This window comes from Chiloscyllium punctatum, chromosome 17 (assembly GCF_047496795.1).
Source record: "Chiloscyllium punctatum isolate Juve2018m chromosome 17, sChiPun1.3, whole genome shotgun sequence".
Lineage (NCBI taxonomy): Eukaryota > Metazoa > Chordata > Chondrichthyes > Orectolobiformes > Hemiscylliidae > Chiloscyllium > Chiloscyllium punctatum.
The window spans coordinates 74878725-74899802 of NC_092755.1; the positions used below are offsets into that span (position 1 = coordinate 74878725).

A 21078-nucleotide genomic window follows, 5' to 3' on the forward strand; every position below is an offset into this window, starting at 1 on the left:
TATTCGCCCATCTGATCAAGATCCCGTTGTACTCTGACGTAACTTCAACTGCTCAGTACATCTCCAATTTTGGTGTCATCTGCAAGCTTACTAACCATACCTCCTATGTTCACATCCAAATAATTTATATAAATGACAAAAAGCAGTGGACTCAGCAGTGATCCTTGTAGCACACTGTAGTCACCGACCTCTGATCTGAAAAGCAACCGTCACCATCTTCTGACCTCTACCTTCGAGCCAGTTCTGTATCCAAATAGCTGGTTCTCCCTCTATTCCATGTGATCTACCCTTGCCAACCAGTTTACCATTAGGAACCTTGCTGAATGCCTTACTGAAGTCCATATAGCTCACATCCACCACTCTTCTCTCAGCAGTTCTCTTTGTTACTTCTCAAAAAACTCAATTAAGTTAGTAAGTCATGATTTCCCATGCGCAAAGCCATGTTGACTATCCCTAATCACTCATTGCATTTTCAAATATATGTAAATCCTGTCCCTCAGGATTCCCTCCAACAACCTGCCCACCACCGATGCCAGGCTCGCTGGTCTATAATTCTCTGGTTTTTCCATATCACCTTTCTGAAAGAGTGGCACCACTCCAGTCTTCCAGCACCTTTCTTCTGGCTATCAGTGATACAAATATGTCAATAAAGGGCCCAGCAATCTCTTCCCTACCTTCCCACAGAGTTCTAGGGTACACCTGATTATGTCCCGGGGATTTATTCACGTTTTATGCATTTCAAGATATCTCACACCATCACCTCTGTAATATGGACATTTTTAAATAAATAAAAACTGTTAAGGCCTGATTTCTAAACTTGGGGGAATTGAATGAGATTGAAGATTTTCTCACCATTAGTAGAGACCCATGTAGATGTAATTGTCAAGGTGAAAGGAAGGTTGTAACAATGGAAAGGGCTAAGTGTTTTGGAGGCATTTAACAAGTGTTAAAACAACATTTTCAATGTCAAATGTCATTTCTCAATAAGCAAAAAGTAGTAGATCTCTTAGGTAATATGTATGACAGAATATCTAAGTTTCTCCAAACAGTAAAGGTTAAAAAAAACACTGAGCCATATGCTATTTTGTATTTTCAACTTAGTATGGAGTTCCTATTAAATCTGTTGATGGTTTTCTGAGACTTCCTGTTCCTCTGGCAACATCTGAATGCACTGACGATAATCCAGCAGGTAAGAGATGTTCAACTAATTTTACTAGGGTAGGGTAACAGGATGTCCATATTTAAAGCTACATTCAGTAATTTAAAAGAAAGACTGGGGTGATTGCTGCAAGTTTTGTTTTTGAGTTGTTGGACTGGGATTTGTGGTCAGTGATGATGCACAGGATCTAATGTTCTCTACGCTAATGCTTGCCCACAGATGTTCTCTGAGGATTTTCAACAAAACTGCTACAAGTAGCAAGTTATTTCAAAGAAATACTCTCTTTTCACAATGGCATAGATAGGGTCTACCTTTCTTCTCCTGAATTTTGTGTGCATCTATCAAGTAACGTCTTACCATTCTATGTATTTCATTACATACTGATTAAATACCGATACACTGCAGCTGCTGGATGAACAGAGCATTTCAGAAAACATTATGATTTTTATGTTTAACTGCACAGTTGCAGTTGCCTTTAGTTGCTGTTCAATTTATACTATAATAACAATGAGTACTGAGAGCCTCATCATTGTATTTACCTCAACAAAAAAGCCCATTGAAGGTTATATTGTTACTGCTAATCTGTATTAATTTATTAATAATCCAGAACTGAATAAAGATCAAATGTAGTTTTTAATTTATATAAAGTTTATGTTTTAATAATCTTTTGACTCTTGTTTCTTTGTAGGCTTTTTAGTAAATCAGGCAACACACTGCAGTAGAAAATTTGATGTAGCAACAAATTGCAGTAACGTTCCAGCATTAAGCACACAACACTATCTCCATTTCACTATTTTGCCAGTAGGTTTACCACAGTTTTGTTTGTTATATAAATGCTATATGTCTGAAAATTTTTGAATGATAGCTCTAAGTTAAAATGTACAAAATAAATGTTTAATTCCTCGTTAACATCAAAAGTAATGTCATAACTCACAATTGAAGTCAGGGCATTAGATTTCTGGATTTGTTAACTTAAGTGTAGTAGTGTGAAAAATGTATAATTAACAACTGATCAAGCTGGTTGTATTATGACCAATTTATTGCTATTTTAATTTTTTTTTAATTGTGGCATTTTTGATGTTTTGGGTAGCTTATGCTCGCTTTCTTTAAAAAATTAGGTCATACGTATAGGGAGTTTCCACATTAGAGTTTGAAATCTGATATTTTAAACATTTGTATGTTTTTGCTAATAAAGTTTTGGTAAATTATTACTTTAGTTTCTACAGCTTTAAAAGTAACATGTTCAAATACTATATTTTTCAGACCCCCAATGCAAGCTCGAACAGTGCTGTAAGTATTTCCTTGAAATGATCACAATAAAGGCATCTGAGATCCCCCTCCATACTCTATTTCCAGAAGAGAGCAATGAAGCCATGTGTTTTTGCAGAGTGCTTCTCTACCACATTTATGTAATTCTGCAGGAATTCTGTTTGCTATTAGACAAATGAGCAGAAACAGACCATTGAGCCTGCAGCCAGCAGTCTTATTAGTTCTCAGTTGTCAAATAGCCTTTCCAATCTCATATCAGGCTGAGGCTGTGTTGAGATGGTGGTGGATAGCATGCTGTGGGATTTAGTCAAGGGCACTCAGACTGAGGACAGAGTCTCAGAAGAAGAAATCAATGAGTGCTGTTTCTCTGCCCTTGGGTATCAATATGTTCTTAGCTTTCAGTAGGGATGCTTGGGCCATTAATGATCTTGACTATGTTGAAGACTCCTGCATGTCATAGCTGGCAAGAATTTCATTCCACTATGTATTCCTTCAGTCGCAGGTCTTCAGTTGGACCTTGGTCATGTGATTTATTAGCTCCTGGTCATTCTCCCTAATTAGTCTTGATATTTCCTGGGAAAGAAACCCAAACTATCTTCACAAGTGCAGTTTATGAAGGATTTAAGTGGATAGTAGTTACTGTGGGGATGAGGTTCATCAAGAATCATTGGTTGATTGAAAAATGCTGACTGAGTCTTTGGCTCCACTGGTGTGAATTGATCACAACCATCCTTTTAAAAGAATTCAAATGAAATCAGGCACATTGAATTACGCTCAACTTTACAATTTAGCCAATTTTGCCCAACTGTGTTTGTTATATGAACCTCCTCCCATCTTAATGCTTCTCACTTTATTAACATATTCTTTCTCTCTTAAATACTAATCTAATTTTCTTTTAAATAGCCCTGTGTTTAGAATTTCACCACAAATGGAAATATCTTCTCTACCAATTTATTCATTATCACTCCTGTTTTCAAGGAAAAATGTCCCCAGTCTGCTCAGCCTTTCCTAAACGTTTCCTTGTAGTTCTCATGTGACCCTTTAAAAATATTCATTGTACTTTTCCAAGTGCTTCATGAAAACATTGTTACCATAAATGCTACAGCTGACCTGGTCAGTCACTAACATATTCTGTGCTCAAGTGCACAAAATGTTAAGGCAATTATTTATATCATTTGATTTGTGCCTACACAAATGCAGCATAATTACACCATTTACTCACCCTATGATAATGTTTCCACTCCTTTTCTCTTGAACAGTTTACTTCAGGCATAAAGTCCAGATGATTTGCACCTTGTTTCTGTGTTTATTGGGACAATTTTCAGCTAGCAGGAAATGCAATTATCAGTAACTATTGAATAAGAATTAATTCTGAATCAGTATAGAAATAGAGTAATTGTTTCAGTAAATTATAATTTTTTAGCAACTAATTGGAAGATGGGGAAGTACAAATCATTTAGAATTTATTTTTATACAAGTTTATACATAGCAACACTTGCTGCTACAGTTTAGTGGAATGGACCCTAAAATGGTATTGAAATCTAGAACTTTTTAATTGGAGTTTTTTTGTTAATCAGCACACCAGGGTGCTGTTTGTTGTAGATCATTGAAAGGAAGTCAATGAATACTCTGCTTTTAACATTATGTTAAAGTTCTAACAAATTTATGACAGTTGTTAAAAAACACAACTGAAATAGAAAAGGCAGATTTTCAATAAAGTAATACACGTCAATATATAAAGTACTTAGAATTTGAACTGGTTCAAGAGTTAATAGGATTTTCAGTAGTTTAAAAAGTACATATTAAAGAGCTAATTATGACTCTTACAATTTTAGAGAATACAACATTTCAAATCTCAATTTCTTTTCACAAATCTATGTAGTTAAAGTATATTTTGCTATAAAAGATATTTATTTTGTTCATTAATAACCATGGATAGACGAACTTACTAATTTAATTTTCTTTTGTTCTAGATTCCTTTCCTTCTTACCTCTGTTAATTTAAGATCTCTAAATGGAACATTAGCACATACAAATGACCTCGATCCTGAGAATTGGTTGCCTCATTTGCGTGATGATGTCTGCATAAATGTGGTGCTAGAGGTAAGTTGGTTTAACACTGATTTGCTTATTAATGTCTCTCCTTCCTTAAATATCATTCAACAGTTTTAATCTTATCACTGCTTTCAAGTTCCACTTTTTCAACTGTAGAAATAAATAATAGAAAGCCCTTATGATTTCTGACATGCCATTGTCTTCATTTATCTCAACAGGTGAATTATATCATTGTATACAATGAAAAAGGAAAAATTGTAAATGCCTCTGTTGCATTTATTCTTGGAGCCATTGAAAATAACATGGTGCCAATACAACAACATTTCCAGATTACATTCATTCAGGTACTGTAATTGCAGAATTATTTTTGTGTGGAAAATCTGTAAATTACTGTACTGGTAACTATTTATCCCTCTCTTTAAATGATAATTCTTGAACGAGTACTCAGTGTTTCTTATTGAAATCAGTGACCTCCTCTACTATAATAATAACCAAAATATGTAAAATATATGGTGTTAATTTTGATCTGCATAATTTCTCAATATTTTTCTCTTTATTCTTTCTTATCTTCCTTACACTCCTTAGGTTGGGGCTTACTGTTTAATCATTGGGAAGGAAAAGAATAATGAGGAAGGAGTATTTTAGGACTTTTAGCTTTGTGAGAACCTCTTGAGTTTTCTTTTCTTATTAAAACCTTAGCCAGCACCAAAAGCTAGTTTGAATTTGTCCATATCGTTTATGGTATGAACAATGTTGATAGAGCAATAATGTATACTTATCCCAGGAGGACTATCCGCCCTTACAGATCAGTATCAAAAAGACCACTCTTATTCCACTTCTAAGTGCAAGCATGTAGGTCATCTTGAGTCCTTATTAGAAGTTTAATTTTGACGTTTGTAATGACCCATCTGGAGAAAGTGTCCTGATGCTCAAGCTCTGTTACTCCTTGAGGTCACTGTAAAAGTTAAAGATTTAACCAAATTACTCAAAACTACCAATTTCCCTATCTGATGGACTCAGGTTAACAGAAAACACTGACTAGGTTTCTGAATTAAACTGGAACTACTATTTATTACAAACAAATTAATTCTAACCTTAGGCAACCAAAACTATAAATTCTCAACTTATAACTCGACTAACCCATGGTCTCCAACCTGTAAATCGCAAGCAGTTGGTTGATTGTCAGAGGCTCTGTAATCAATCTCGGTCTTAGTCCCTCATACATTGCTCATGTTCCCTTTAAGCTGTGTGCCCATGTTGATTGTAATGCTGATGCATGACTTCTGCTTCCCAAAGTGTCTGAGAGGGGTGCATGTATAAGTCCTGCCCTGATTTGCCTTTCCAAAATGCAGCACCTCACATATATCTATATAGCAACACAAATGAAATATGTGAAGTGCATCAAGATTTTTCTTGAGCAAGTATTGATGGTTGGTTCATTCCTACACCGCACTCAGCACCCCCCAGGGCACCTTTCCATACAATCACCAGGTGTAGCATCTGCCTATTTACTTCCTCCTTCCTCACTATCCAAGGCTTCATCCTCAACTTCCAGGTGAAGCAGTGATTTACATGCACATCACTTAATCTTGTTTACTGTATTCACTGTTCACTTCTACATGTGGTCTCCTCTACATTGGGAAGGCAAAATTCAGACTGGAAGACCACTTTGCAGAACACCTATGTTATGTCCGCAAAAGTGACCCCTGATCTTCCAGCTGGCTGCAACTTCAACACACCACAATGTTTCCTGGCCAATATTTCCGTCTTGGGCTTGTTGCAGTGCTCTGGTGACTCTCAGCTAAAGCTGGAAGAACAAGCATCTCATTTTAGGTTGGGAACCCTGCAACTTTCAGGACACTGTAACCTTCAGCACTCAATATTAAGTTCAATGCTTTTACAGCCTGAGCACTTTCTTCCTTGTCCTTTACCCACACCCAAGCTGTGACACCAACACGGGCTGCTTTTAGCACAGCCAATCCATTCTCACCTATTTATGATCCCCATTGTCAGGTCTTCTTTCTCACTGGCCTACCATTATCCCATTTCTTTGTCTGCCTGTCTTTCTCTTTAGGCTTCTTCTCCATCTCTTCACTTACTCCTGCCACCCCAACTCTAACCATAAACTCCTCTTCCCCACCACCACTTTTTCAGTGTATATACACCTTTTCCTAACTATTAATAGTTCTAAAGAAGGGTGACTGGACTTGAAATATTAAGTGTTTTCTCTCCACAGATGCTGCCAGACCTGTTAGGTTTCTTCAGCAATTTTGTTTTTGTTTCAAATTTCCAGCATCTAGTTCTTTAGTTTATTTCTTTTAATGTGATTTTCACATTGTCAGACTTAACAATGGCCTACCTTTTTTAGGGTTTTCATTTTTGGTTTTCTGATCTATCATAATAAAATGTGTTTTTTTAACTTCCAGGACAATACAACAGGAGTTCCTCTCAGTGGAAATCCAGGTTACATTGTTGGACTCCCTGTCGTGGCTGGATTTGGACCAAATGCCTCATATCCTTCACTCATCACCTATCTTAATTATTCATCCAAAAAAATTCTGCATCATTATTCCTGCCCCCACCCTCCACTAGAGCCGTAGAGATGTACAGCATGGAAACAAACCCTTCAGTCCAACTCGTCCATGCCGTCCAGATATCTCAATCTAATCTAGTCTCACCTGCCAGCACCCAGCCCATATCCCTCCAAACCTTTCCTATTCATATACCCATCCAGATGCCTTTAAATGTTGCAACTGTAATAGTCTCCATCACTTCCTCTGGCAGCTCATTCCATACATGTACCACTCTCTGCATGAAAATGTTGCCCTTAGGTCTCTTTTATCTTTCTTTTCTCACCCTAAACCTATGCCCTCTAGTTCTGGACTCCCCCACCTCAGGGAAAATAGTTTATTTATTTATCCTATCCATGCCCCTAATGACTTTATAAACCTCTATAAAGTCATCCCTCAGCCTTTGATGCTGCAGGGAAAATAGTCCCAGCCTATTCACCCTCGCCCTATAGCTCAAATCCTCCAACCCTGGCAACATAGTTTTAAAATTCCTGCCTAACTCTCTGTATTCTCCCTTCAGAATCTCATCCTTTTCCCTTCCTATGTACACATTGGAACCAACAACAATGACCTCCTGCTGGGCCCTTTCCCCCTTGAGGACATTCTGCACCCTCTCCGAGACATCCTCGATCCTGGCACCAGGGAGGGAACACAATATTCTGATTTTTTTTTGCTGCAGGCTGCAGAAATGTCCGTCTGTGCCTCGGACCAGAGAGTCCCCTAACTCAATCAATCTCTTGGAACCTGATGTAACCCTTATTGCATTAGAGCCAGTCTTGATACCAGAAACTTGGCTGTTCGTGCTACATTTCCCTGAGAATCCATCACCCTCTACATTTTCCAAAACAGCATAGTTGCTTGTGGGGACAGCCACAGAAGACTCCTGCACCGCCTGCCTACATCTCTTACCTTTCCTGGAGTTGACCCATCTATGTGACTGTATCTACGATTTTTCTCTCATCCTTCACATCCTTTTGCTTTTGTAAATTCATCATTGCTTCTAACTATCGCTCCAACCAATCCATTCGATCTGATAGAATTCACAACAAATGGCATTTATTGCAGATCTAAGCCTCAGTAATACAAACTCTCCCTAAATGATAACATCTGACAAGAAGAGGATATCACTCTATTAAGGGCCATTTTTGCTTCTTCCAATCTACAGATCCAGAAAGTAGCACAGTCTTATTCCTCGACAAACACTGCCCCCCCCACCCAGGCTAACTTAATACTTATGGCTTACATTTTTTAGGTTTAATCAAGAGACGTATCTCAATAAAACATATAATCAAGAAAGAATCCACTCCACTCAATCTATTGTAGATTTACAGCAAGGCTATACTTTAAACTATTAACTTATCTGTTTCTGTTATGTGACCTCACCCAAACAGGTTCCTCCAAGATTAATTGTGAATTTCACTGTTCATTAATTTTCCCAGACACACTGTTGTCCAGTGATACATGAATTCAAACAGCAAAGGCCGTAACTGCGTCAGTTAGCAGTGTGGGTTTTTTTCTCTCTCTCCTGCCTCTTGAATAGATCCAAGGTTTTCTCCTTCCTTGTTTTCCTGGAAGCTTTTATATGTACTGTTATAATGTAAAGTACCATGTTCTAAACTTGTCTATTATTGATGTGAGCTCTTTCTTTATTAGTTACCATAACTTTGTCATGTTATCTGTCCATTTCTCATTACTCTGTGCCCTTTATTGCTAGCTAAGGCTTACTAAATTACAGAGCCATCTGATTTTACATTTGAGCAATACATTTCTCAATGTAAAGTTGCCAAAACTTTGCATCACCTTCCATTATAGTATGTAAAAACCTGCTGGTCATCTATAACCAGCTTCACATCTAAATTTATTCCTCAAACTGGAAATCGCCATTCAATACTGTGTGTGTTTCAAGATTCTGATGATGTAATTAATCAATTTTACCACATTTTCTGGTTTCTGACCATTAATGGGTCTCTATCTTAACATATCTGTTGCCCTTTTCTTTTTCAATTTGTTTTACAATGTCATTTTTTTGACCAATGAATTGATTCAGTTTTGTGTCTAACTTGGCCTGTACTTCTGTAACATGTAACACACATAAAACAGGTATTGTTTATGTGAAAGGAATATATCCTTGTTGCTATGTTAAAGAGTCTTGGAGAGAATTAAAACAATCTTGGAACTGGAGAATGTTGAAAATTTCTGAAGGTTACTTACTCAAAACAAGCATAATTTTAAGAATTTATATTTAACATTTTTATTATTGGTTTCAGAAATCTAACTATCCATACTTTGTCTGGAAATTTAACCTTAACTTAATATTTCCACATTTGGTATAATTCAGACCAAAAACAGACTTGGGCAGCTGACTGTCATTAAGAGTTCAACTAAGCAGGATTGTTTATGGATGGAAGGACTTCGGACACCAGTACTTTTTGGATATAATTTACATTCAGGTTGTATATTGCGGTAAGTACTATAAGATCACTTTACTGTGTCCATTTAACAAGCAATCAATCAAGTTGTTCAGTGCTAGCAACAGTTCAAGAAAATGCCATGAGTGTTATAAAAGCCTGTATGATAAAAATTAAACTGATAAAATCTACATTATCACTTTATCAAATGAAGTTGTGCACTAAGAACCTTAAAACCATAACAATTATTTAGCAATCACCTATGATTATGGGTGAATTTCCTTCATCATTGGTTAGACCGAGGGGCAAAAGAGTAAAATTCAATGGTATGGCCTGCCACTGAGTCCCTGTACCAACTCAATTTCCATTCGGCTACCCCAGGATCAGTTTGTCTCCTCTGTCACCTGCCAACAGGAGTTCTAGAGTTCTTCGACAAGTAACAAAGTGGATTATGGGGATCCTGTGAACATAGTATATCTGTACTTCCAGAAGGTATTTGATAAGATGCTGAGCAAAAGGTTAATACACAAGGTAAGATTACATGGTGTTAGGGGTAATACATTATCTTGTACACTAGATAGAGGATTGGCTAACCAACAGAAAGCCTGGATAAATGGGTGATTTTTGGGTTGACAAGCTCTAACTTAAAAGCTTTGGACCTCAGATCCCAACCATTTACAATCTTTTTAATGATTTGGATGCAGGGGTAGAATGTACTCTAGCCAAATTTGAGCTAACACTAAAATAGGTGGGAAATTAGGTAGCATTGAAGAAATAATAAATTTACAAATGGACACTGATAAATTAAGTAAATTAACCAAAATTAGGCAGATGGAGTTTAATGTGGATAACTGTGAGGTTGTCCATTTTTGGTCAGAAGAATAAAAAAACTATTATCTAAATGGAGAAAAACTTCTTCAAAATGCTTTGATGCAGAGTGATCTGAGTATACTCCTGCATGAATTGCAGAAAACCAATATGCAGGTAATAAGGAGGACAAATGGAATTTTGGCATTTATTGCTAAAAGAATAGAGTATGGAGGTGTTGTTGCAACTATACAAGACACTGGTGAGGCTACATGTGGAATTCAGGCTACAGTTTTGATACCCTTGCTTGAGGAAGAATGTAATTGCACTGGAGGCAGTTCAGAGATGATTTGCCAGATTGATTCCAGAGATGAGACGTTTGTTTAATGAGGAGAGATTGAGGAGTTTAGGTCTATACTCACTGTAATTTAGAAGGGAGGAGATTTCCTTGAGTTATGTAAAATGCTAAAGAAGATTGACAGAATACAGGTGGTTCTGGTATAACACATATTAAGAAAACATGAATTGGCTAGAATGTGATTGATAAATTGGGGACACTGTTTTGGCTAATGCAAACTTTCTACTGAATGGGTATAGTGATTTTCCGTAGCTGTTTTTTGCAGTGTGATTTTCTATAGCATGAGATTGCAGAGGAATGCAACTATTGAGTTATAGCTGAATGACTTGTAAGCCTAAAGTGGGTGTTACCCTATGTGGAGCAATCTAGAATGAGAGGTTAGACTAAGGGATGGTAGATTTAAAACCGTGATAGAAGGACGTCAATCTGTGTGATTCACTACACCAGAGTCAGGTGGATGCTAGGACACTGAATAAATTTGAGGAGGTATTTTTATTTAATGACAGGTTAAAGGGTTATGGGAAACAGGTAGGGAAATAGAATTGAAGCTGAGAGGAGATCAACCAGGATCTTAAATGGAAGAGAAGGATTGAGGGGCTGAATTGCTTATTCGTGCCCCTAATTCTTCGGTTTTTTTGGTGGTGTTTCTATGCATTTGCTACCTTTATTTTTCTGGAAGGCAGAGGTTGACAGTCGTTGGTAACAAAAGCAGTTAAAATTTGAAGGTTGTGATTTTTCATTAGCACAGCAAGGATGGCACCATTTCTTTCAAGTGTTCCTTAGATTTTTGACTACTTCCTCAGATTATTTTTGCAGCTGAACACTCTGCTGATAAACCACAGAAAAATGGAGGCAGCTTGTTCAGGAATGCCCCATACTGCTGAGTTTAAGTGGAAATGTTTGACGTGAACATTGAAAGCATTATCCAAACCCCTGTCAAAAGGCTAGAACCCTTTTGATTTACAGAGGGTGGAGAATTGTCATCAAGAAATTCCAACATTCTTTTACAAATGAAGAATATGTATTCATTGGATCCTGTCCTAAGGAAAATGAGCTCCATTATTTCACTGGGTAAAAAGGTTTACTCATAACCTTTTTAGGTTAGAACTATTCCTATATACATTACTAAGAGTCTTCTTATTTATTCTTAAAGAATAACGAACAGTACAACATGCCAACAGTGGTCACAAATCATTAGAAATCTGTTAATCGGCCAAAACTTTCCAAAAATTGTGGCATCGTTTGGAAATTCTCCAGTCCAGTATGCAAAAGACTGGGTGACCATCAAGCAAGTTATCTCTAGAGCGCAGGTAATTACCTGAATAAAATATGCAAACGAGAAAAATCACTATTACATTAACCTTTCTGAAGTATGTAATAATTTGAAATATTAATCATAAGTGTCTAAATAAATTAACTGTAGCATTACATTAACTTATACTTACAGCTAGATTGAGTAATGTGTTGGTTGCTTTCTTTGAAAAAGCTTTCCTATAGTCTGTTATCAAAGGCTTTACAAAACACTAGAAAATAACTGGCAAGGAAATACTGTACTGTATTCTTTTAACTTGCATGAAAGAAATTAATGATTCAAGAATTCTTTTCCCTGACAATTAGTTTATCAAGTCTACTTCTTGTTGGATGGGAGCCTATCTTTGTTTGGGAATCAATTTAAATAACGTGGTTGATGCTGAGGCAATATATGACCAGAACAATGCTCTTAAAATTACTGCATACTTTAAAAGTAAAATCTTACTACTAAATTTTGTTTCAGAGAAATGTCATTTTTTTTTGTTTTAAACAAATATTCTAAAAATTATGCTGTTATTTATATCAGATTTTTGCAGAATTAGAATTTCCTACAACAGTGTGGTCTGGATCTTATAGGAAAATGCCTTTTTAGATTTTTCTTTCTGCATCATAATTTGTTTTAGTTACAAACTGCATTGGTACGGTGAGGACACTGGGGAATCTGGGACCTGCATGAATAGCTGATCAACCCTGTTTCTCTGAGTAATTAAGTTTAACAATTGGAAAAGAAACTGAGGGACCACGATGAAGGAGGATGAATTAGACTCAAATCAGATATGCTGGCTAGAGACAGAAAAGAAAAATGTAAAAAACTGAAAACATATGCACAATTTTAACTATTGGAACTCTACATGCTACTGGAATGAATTAGACTCTCATTTATTGTAACTTCTCTAACTTTAAGTTGTTCAATTTCTAGTCTAGAAGCTAAACTGACATTGCATTATCTTGTTGTTAAAAGTCTTGTACTTTTGTATCAACTTTTGTGTTGAGTTTAAAGGCCAACAAATATACAAATCCATTCAAATATTAAGTATATTAGGGAAGTTGCTGGCAGGATTCTGGTTGTGTGAAATACATTGATCAGTAATTTCTGGAGATTTGCAACTCTTGATGAACACTTGTGCATTTGTAACATTGTCTATCAATAAGTTACATTTTCCAATGAGAAACACTGCAGTTCTCTGCACTTCAGCTGAATTTTTCAAACATTGGGAAATAAATGAGTTTTCAACAATTTTTCACATTGACTTTGCATGGACATTTACACTAGATGTGTAGGTTAGGTGCATTAGTCACGGATAAAAATAGGGTAGGGGGAATAGGTCTGGGTGAGTTACTCTTTGGAGGGTTGGTGTGGACTTGTTGCGCTGAAGGGCCTGTTTCCACACTGTAGAAATTCTACAGCAAATAAAACTATCCATTTTCTAATGCTAATTGCACGCAAAGTTTTGCAGTGTTGGGGGATGTCACGTCATCCTATCATTACTTGTTTTTTTCTTACGTACATGGGATCGCAACATACAAGATAGCACTCTTACTTATACTCCGCAGAAAAAGTAAATCTTCCTATTATGGTTTGCATTCAAGGAATTAGTGACTTGAATAAGTGTTGGCTATTATTACAAGTAATATACATCTGTACGGCCAAATTAACAATCTTCTACATCAGAATTTTGGATATCTAGCTTTGAGAAATGCTTGCATAGGCAGCTGCAAGCTTTTAAAATATTCCAATTTTTCATGAATATACTCTAACTGAATTCAAATCTTATTAAAACATAAGTACCCTTTGTTTACAGAGTTGCGATTGTGAGGTTCCTCAGTCTTTAATTCTCAGGGTGATGTGGACGAAGTATGGATCCTTAATAAACCCACAGGCTAAAATAATCGACGTCACGCAAACAATCCGAAAAGCCTGCATTATGGTATGTCAGTGATTCTCTTAACAGAAGAAGCTATTTATTTTAAAAGACAGTGTAATACCAATCAAAAGAAAATAAGCGCTGTAGACTACAGAGACAATTATGTGAAGTGTGGTAACACACATTTCAATGATTACAAACATTAAGATTGCTTAAGTCAGCATTTTGCTTTCTAACGGCAACTTATGCATTCAGCACTGTCATGATTTAAGTTTACAGTTGGCTAAGATTCCCATTGGTTTACTTTTGTTTTGCTTTTTTTTGTCCCTTGTATCACAGGTGACTCTCGCTGTCAAGGTCCTGTCAACATCCTGTACCTTGCAAAGTACTTATTCTTACTGAGACTTTGAATTTCTAATAATATGGCCAAAATGACTTTCAAACTGTCTAGCAATTATGTTCCTTTTGTTACTAAAAGAAAATCCTCCGTCTCTGAAGCATTTCTCTTTAAAATGGCAGAACTTCATATTGTAGCTTATTACATTGTTTTATTCAGTTGTTCATTGCTGAAGCCATCTATTTCAAGGAAGTGCTATGATCCTAAGTGTTATAAACATTTGAGTTTAAGAGCCACAATATCTCTTTTTTAAAAAGAGTTGGAACCTATATTAATCTGAACTATCTGTTGGAAATTCTGAAAGAATGTTGACTGTGGCTGATAAGGAATGAGGAAGAAAGCTATCCAATGCAGGAAAGTTTAAATGATCCAGACAAGTGGGCAGAAAATTGCCAACTTGAACTGAGTTCAGATAACTATCAGAAGTGGTTCATTTGTAGAAAACAGACAAAGCAAGGGAAATAAACAATTATTGATAGATATTAGAGGAATATCAGATTTTAGACTACATATCCACATATCCTTAAAGGCAGTAGGGTAGTTAAGGCATACTGAACACTTTGTGACTTTCCTATACATTGAATAATGCACTTATTTTCCAGGAAAAGTATGATGCTTAGTACTTGGAGACTAAGTCTACCATATTAATATATTTCTTAAGGGTTCATAAATTTTATCTATACTGAACAAATTATTTTCCTATACTTACAAAGCTCAAGCAATTGATAGGAAAAAGTCTTTAAGAATTTTAAAATTCTAACTTCGCTAAAGCCAATTCTTCAGGCAGCAAGGGTGTGTGCTGTAGAATAAGTAATTATAAACAATTTCAGTTTTCAAAAACTGCTGAATTCTCTTGCATTATCAAACTAATTTTTATTTTCTAGATGCCTTTGAAATCTCCAAAAACGTTACATATTTCTACCTCCGTTACGTTTACGGATATGTCAGCATCTGCCCAACCTGGATACAAAATGAGGCCAACGATCGATGCTGAACTACCCTATGATTTCTTCTTTCCTTTTTTGTGAAAGGACCTGAACTGCTCATGGAGGCAGGATTATATTTAAACTTTTGCCTGAAATTGATCATATGTCTGCTTTATAAAGTTAGATTATTTTTCAAACATTTGAACTTCCAGTTGCAATTCCCTCAAGTGTCATTTTTCTACCTAGATATTGGATCAAATAATTTGTATTTATTCATATTTTGTACATTAATGGAAGAACCAGCACAGGTTTCCAACTAGACTGCATTTACAGAACAAGAATTGCATCTACAAGCAGATCATCTTTAACAGCACTGAAATTCATACACATGCAGAGCAGAAAGTACTGTAATATTATAGCATTAATTATTTTTAAGGATTTTGGACACTATTTAAACTGTATTGTAAATGGTCCGGTACCATTATTTTGTCTTTTTTTTTAAATGATGCTTTCAATGCAGGGAGAATTTTTAAATCTAATTTGTATTTTTACAATTCATACCTGTGTTGTATCTTAATTCAACCATTTATTTCAAGTTAATCTTGTTTTAAGTTACTGATTTCCATAACTATTTCAAAATGACATATAGAAACTAATCATTTAATAACAAATTGTCAATATTTCTTTTCTGATTGTGTTTATTAAAATTCATTTTGTATAAATTTATCATATGTACATGCATCTGAAATGAATTAAAACCATGGTCTTTATACATACTAACTATGTAAAGCGTGTTATTAATTTTGCATGTGCACAAATCATCTAGTCAATAAACAAAAGCAGTTTGATGAAAGTATTAGTCTGTACATATTCTTGGAATCTATTTACTTAGAAGTAATTCTCATGAATGAATAAAAAACAACTTTATTTGACTTTCATCCCATCTACCACCCCCTGAGAAAAAGCTGTTGTGAGTACTGACTAAATCAACCCAATCTCTCTTTATCCAACAATCCTGTTTCCCAATAATCAGTCGGGTGGATCTTTGCATTGTTCCCTGTATGGTAAGATCTAAAGATAGATGTGACAGAGACAGATTTCACTTAAATCAAAGATACCAATTTTCCAAAATGTTATTTTTTTCTTCCAAGGTGGAAGCCACACAGTTTGTGTATATTCAAACCCAGAGACCGCAATGGCAGCTCAGTTAGAAAATGCTTGTAACGCACAGATGGCAGTGAGTTATTGCTTTGAGTTTTATATGATTTGTTGGGAATGGAGGGTAAGTGAAGCTGAGTTAATATTCAGACAACAACAAGAAACAACATATTTCTACCATTCTTCAGTTCTGAAGAGTTGGACTCAAACTTAAATGTTGACTCACCTTATCACTGCCAGACTTGCTGAGTATATTCAGCATTTTGGTTTCATTTCAGATACCAGAGGCTGCTAATGATGGTTACTACCTATCCCAGTAAGTAGTCAGCACCTTTAGCATGGAAGAGATAATCTAGTCTTTTGTGGCACTCAAATGGTGAAGTACAACTAGTTTTAATTGTGTTCCATTCTCAGTCACATTGCTGAGGGTACAGTCTTCCCAGTCGCCTCTTGGATGTGATATTCATGGTAAACTGCATGTATATACTCCTGGCTCCAATCAGCTCCAATTCAGGAGGTAAAAGGAAAAGGACATAGGATTGTAATCACAAATGAAATTCATCCAGATCCCTTTTGCCTGATGAGTAATATAAACATAAGGATAATGATTTGAACAACTCTCCTTTTTATTTAAAAACACTTGAATTACAGGATGAAAGCTTAACTATCACTCTTTGGTCTCACATAATTGTTAGAAAATGTACACCATTATCTTCTGATGTAGACAAGAAAAGCTATGTCTTATTCTGGAAAAACTTGGGTAGAGTGTTTACAAAAATTATTTCAAGTGTCATTCTATATTCAGGTTTCATTCAAACGGATGTAGAAAACAATTTTAGTTGGTCTGATAGTTTATGCTGTGTTCTTGGAGCAATCTATGTAGTCTCTCAACTTCTTGTGTCTACAAAAGGAATTTTACAAGTTAGAAATAATTTATTTTAAAAACAAATGACCTTTTCTCAGGTGGATGATCTTACCAGTTGCGTGCACTCATTCTGGAGCTCACCAATTCTCCGGGTGAGGTGGGCGTTTGCATGTTTGAGCTCAGTTTCTTTCTTTACTGCACGTGACTTCACAGTCATCAAGATTCCTACAGTGAATTAAGAACATATTATTAAGTGTACAGAATGGTCAGTTTATTTTTGTTTTAAAGTTAAACAATTGACTTATTAATATAGCTTTCCTGCAAATGCCGTAGTGCTTAAGGTATCAATACAAAAGAAATCCATCCTGCCTTTCCAAATTTTTTATCACCCCATTTAAAGATATTTAATTATGAACCATACCATTTATTATTCTTGCCACTCTCCACAGTCGTAGCAGAATAAGTAAGCCCACGCCATCAAAGGCATCTTCGCGGGAGATGTAGACAATATCAAGAATGAAAGATACAATAACGATTATTGCATCCAGGACCTCAAACTTGTGCCAGAAAAATTCCATTCGGAAGGCATATAATTTACCAATTAGTTCCAATATAAAGAAAGTCAAAATAGCAATACTCAGGTAGTGAAATACCTAGAAAAGAAAGAAACTTTGTTAAATCTGCAGTCAAACAACAGATGAATAAAACATTTGTGATTTAACACATAGAAAATTATGTTCAATGTAGCCTCTTCGAAAGTCATTCTAATTAATTTCCATATACATTTGTCAATCTGCTGAAAACTATTCTTTTATTAGGTTGTACCCTAATGGCTGCATACATAAATGTCCTAATCATTTGTGGTTCAGTTCCAAGTATGGGCTAGTAAATGTTTGTAAAGAGAAGATGTGACAGTATTCTCCAAGGATTTTGCAGCTGCTTGCTATACAACACAATCTGAAATTTGATGGTTGACATGTGCCTTGATTTTCATCAAATTAGAGAGCACTTCTCTGTTGTAGCAAGGGCAGTCAGGAATCCCAAGTCCCACCCCTGACCCCACATTTCTCATTTTCACAAGGAGAGTCTATAGTTTGTGCATACCTCCTTCCCAGAGGCAGTTGGTCATTTACATGACCAACTGTTCCCAATGGTCAGATTTTGGAGTTCCTGATGTCTGGGACCCTGACTATGGAGACAGGCCAGCAAGTCTGTCCTCAGTGCATTTCTTTTCCATTGCCAGATTACCCCTTTTGGAGAACTGAGGTACCCTTGCAGACATCAGTCCTGGGACTACTTGGGAGTGGACATCAGGTATCCTTTGGGGATTGGGTTCACTTCCTTTTTGGACTGTTAACTCGGGAGAAGATGCAAGTAGACGCCTGGAACTGTGCAATATCTCGGATGTACTTTTCTCAATAAAAGAGTGCAGTGTGCAATGTGCAATATAAATATTAGAACTATATTTTTTCTCCTATGTACATGAGTACTTATGGATACTTGATGAATTAGCATAGTTGGTGAAGGGGGCAAGTGTAGAAGTAAGTACTAGGTTGGGAGTGGGGTATAAGGAGTCATGGGATGGATACAGGGCATTAGCTTACATTAGGTGGATGTGTTGTCTTTATCCCTCTCTGGAGAGACAAGACACTGCTTTGAGCCTGGTTCTGGGGCATGTTTAATGAAGGAAGAAAAATTCAGGGCTTTGTGTTTAGATTTACACAGAAGGATTGGTCTCCTGAAAGTAACAAGGACAAGCTGCAAACACTCATGAAACCATATGTCTGCATAAGTTTCTGTCTTTGAAGAAAGGGAAGTATAGAATAGAGAAGAACTAAGTCAAAAGACCACACTACGTGTGTTGCGAGCAGAATCAAGGAAAAATATCATAGAATCCCTACAATATGGAAACAGACCATTTAGTCCAACAAGTCCACACCAACCCTCTGAAGAGTGACCCATTCCCTTACCCTATTATTATATTTACCCCTGACCAGTGCACCTAACCTACACATCCCTGAATACCATGGGGAGTTTAACATGTCCAATTCACCTAACCTGCACATCTTTGGATTGAGAAAGGAAACCGGAGCACCCAATGGAAACCCACACAGACATGGGGAGAATGTGCAAACTCCACACTGACAGGTGCACGAGGCCTGGAATCGAACCGGGTCCCTGGCACTGTGAGGCAACCGTGCTAACCACTGAGCCACCATGCCACTTATACAGTGCAAAAATTTCAAATTAATATGTTGAGTAAACAGGGAACAAAGTGAAGACTAACTAAAGAAAGAATTGTCCTAGAATAGGACGCAAGCAGGAAAGCATTGGCCAAGATAACTTCATATCGGGAATAAACTTTGAGGCTTTTCAGGAAAGTACTGGAAAAATCCAAGATTGGAGGAGATGACAAAGACATACATGAAGGCTGTAAAAGTTGTGGATGTAAAGTAAATGTAGAGGCAGATGAAATTGAGAAGTGGAGGTAGATTGTCTTGGTGACGGAATTGATATGAACTTGGGCAAGCAGGACAGTGACGTTTTGGTCACTGGGTTCAACCTGAGAAAATTATCAGAAGGGGGAAGGAATTATGTACTAATGTGGGAGAGCATTTGGCAGCAGCTAAAAGGACTGCTTCAGTCTTAGTGGAGTTTGAAAAATGTTTGTTCATTCCCAAAGTTGTTAGACAAGAGTGAGATGAGAGTGAGGATTTTGAAATCCAGGGCAATGGCGGCTAGATAAAGCAGGAAGTTGACCCCATACTAATGGATAATATTTACTCTGGGATAGCAGACACCCATGGAAAAGCAGAATAATAATGGAGCTAAATGTTTGTGCAAGAATAGATCAAAATCAAAAACGGTGTGCTGGCAACATTGGAACAAATAAGAGCAGAGGTACAAGGGGACCAGAGGAACTATAACCATTAAAGATTGAACAAGTCTACATTCTCTGAAGTTTAGAAGGAGGAGAGGTGATCTCACTCAAAGATACAAAATCAATGTAGGGATTGACAGAGCAGAGACAACAATGACATTTCCCATGTCTGGGAGATATAGAATCAGGGCATGTGGTCTCATTTTAAGGGATCTGCCATTTATGAATGATGTAGGGAGGAACTTCTTCACTCAGTGGATGATGAGTTTTTGTAATTCTTTGTCCCAGAGGACTGCGTCATAGAAATCTCTGAATCTCAGTCTTAACAGACACCAGGTGTTAAAAACATCAAGTGACAAAAGAGATTGTACAGGAAAATGGTGTTAAAAGTAAAAGATCAGCTCATTGAATGGCTTCAAGGTCTGAATGGGCTTCCGCTATTCCTATTTTTTATGGTTGCTTGTTCTTATTAAATCCCTTGCATCTGCACTATCACATGTTTTGGTTGATCTTACCTCAACACCATTTGACCATCTTAGTTCTTTAATCTTTGATACCCTTACCCAAGAAAAATCTATAGATCAGTCTTAAAAGCTTTAATTGTCCTGGAATCCACAGCTTTCTGAGGAAACATAATTCCAGATTATCCCAGACTTTGTGAAGAAATGCTTCCCAATTTTATCACAAATGGCCGACTCTCACTTTAAGCGAATGTCCCATCATTTTTAATTGCACCCCTCCCCAGAGGAATAGTTTCTCTGTATCAACCTGTTGATTCCTTTTAACATTTGTTGAAGCACCTCCACCAGATAACCACATAATCTTCTATACCAAAAAGGAAATACCAGCCAAATGTGTGCAATTTATCGAGATAATTCAATCCTTAAGCACACGCAAAATTATTCGATAAATTCCTTTCTGAAGGAAGGTGATTTTTATTTTAAAACTGTCCTCTTAAGAATTTAAGTAGATATGACTCAAAATTGATATTTTCATTGTGAATTTTAATATCTCATCAGAATGGCCAGGGCTACAATTTCTGGACAGTGA

The 21078-nt window shown here is 36.5% G+C and overlaps 2 protein-coding genes across 6 annotated transcripts in view; one reads left to right on the forward strand and one right to left on the reverse strand.

Moving 5' to 3' along the window:
- The window catches only part of LOC140487995 (tectonic-1-like), a 32458-nt gene extending 16665 nt beyond the window's left edge, over window positions 1-15793 (forward strand). The window contains exons 5-14 of the mRNA XM_072587508.1: window positions 1102-1189; window positions 1848-1960; window positions 2423-2449; window positions 4402-4530; window positions 4701-4826; window positions 6909-6993; window positions 9374-9515; window positions 11779-11935; window positions 13739-13864; window positions 15083-15793. Coding sequence (XP_072443609.1) covers window positions 1102-1189; window positions 1848-1960; window positions 2423-2449; window positions 4402-4530; window positions 4701-4826; window positions 6909-6993; window positions 9374-9515; window positions 11779-11935; window positions 13739-13864; window positions 15083-15226 — 1137 coding nt within the window. The 3' untranslated portion in view covers window positions 15227-15793. The remainder of the gene's footprint in view (window positions 1-1101; window positions 1190-1847; window positions 1961-2422; window positions 2450-4401; window positions 4531-4700; window positions 4827-6908; window positions 6994-9373; window positions 9516-11778; window positions 11936-13738; window positions 13865-15082) is intronic.
- hvcn1 (hydrogen voltage-gated channel 1) overlaps window positions 1-21078 on the reverse strand; it is a 34359-nt gene that overhangs the window by 2451 nt on the left and 10830 nt on the right. For 2 of the 5 annotated variants that reach the window (XM_072587510.1, XM_072587509.1), the window contains exons 4-5: window positions 17569-17800; window positions 17260-17372 (exon numbers count right to left, since the gene is read on the reverse strand). In XM_072587510.1, the coding sequence (XP_072443611.1) occupies window positions 17260-17372; window positions 17569-17800 (345 nt within the window). Of the gene's footprint in view, window positions 1-3650; window positions 3754-4820; window positions 5438-15889; window positions 17184-17259; window positions 17373-17568; window positions 17801-21078 lie in introns of those variants that run through there. The other 3 variants (XM_072587512.1, XM_072587513.1, XM_072587511.1) reach the window with 3 other exon arrangements.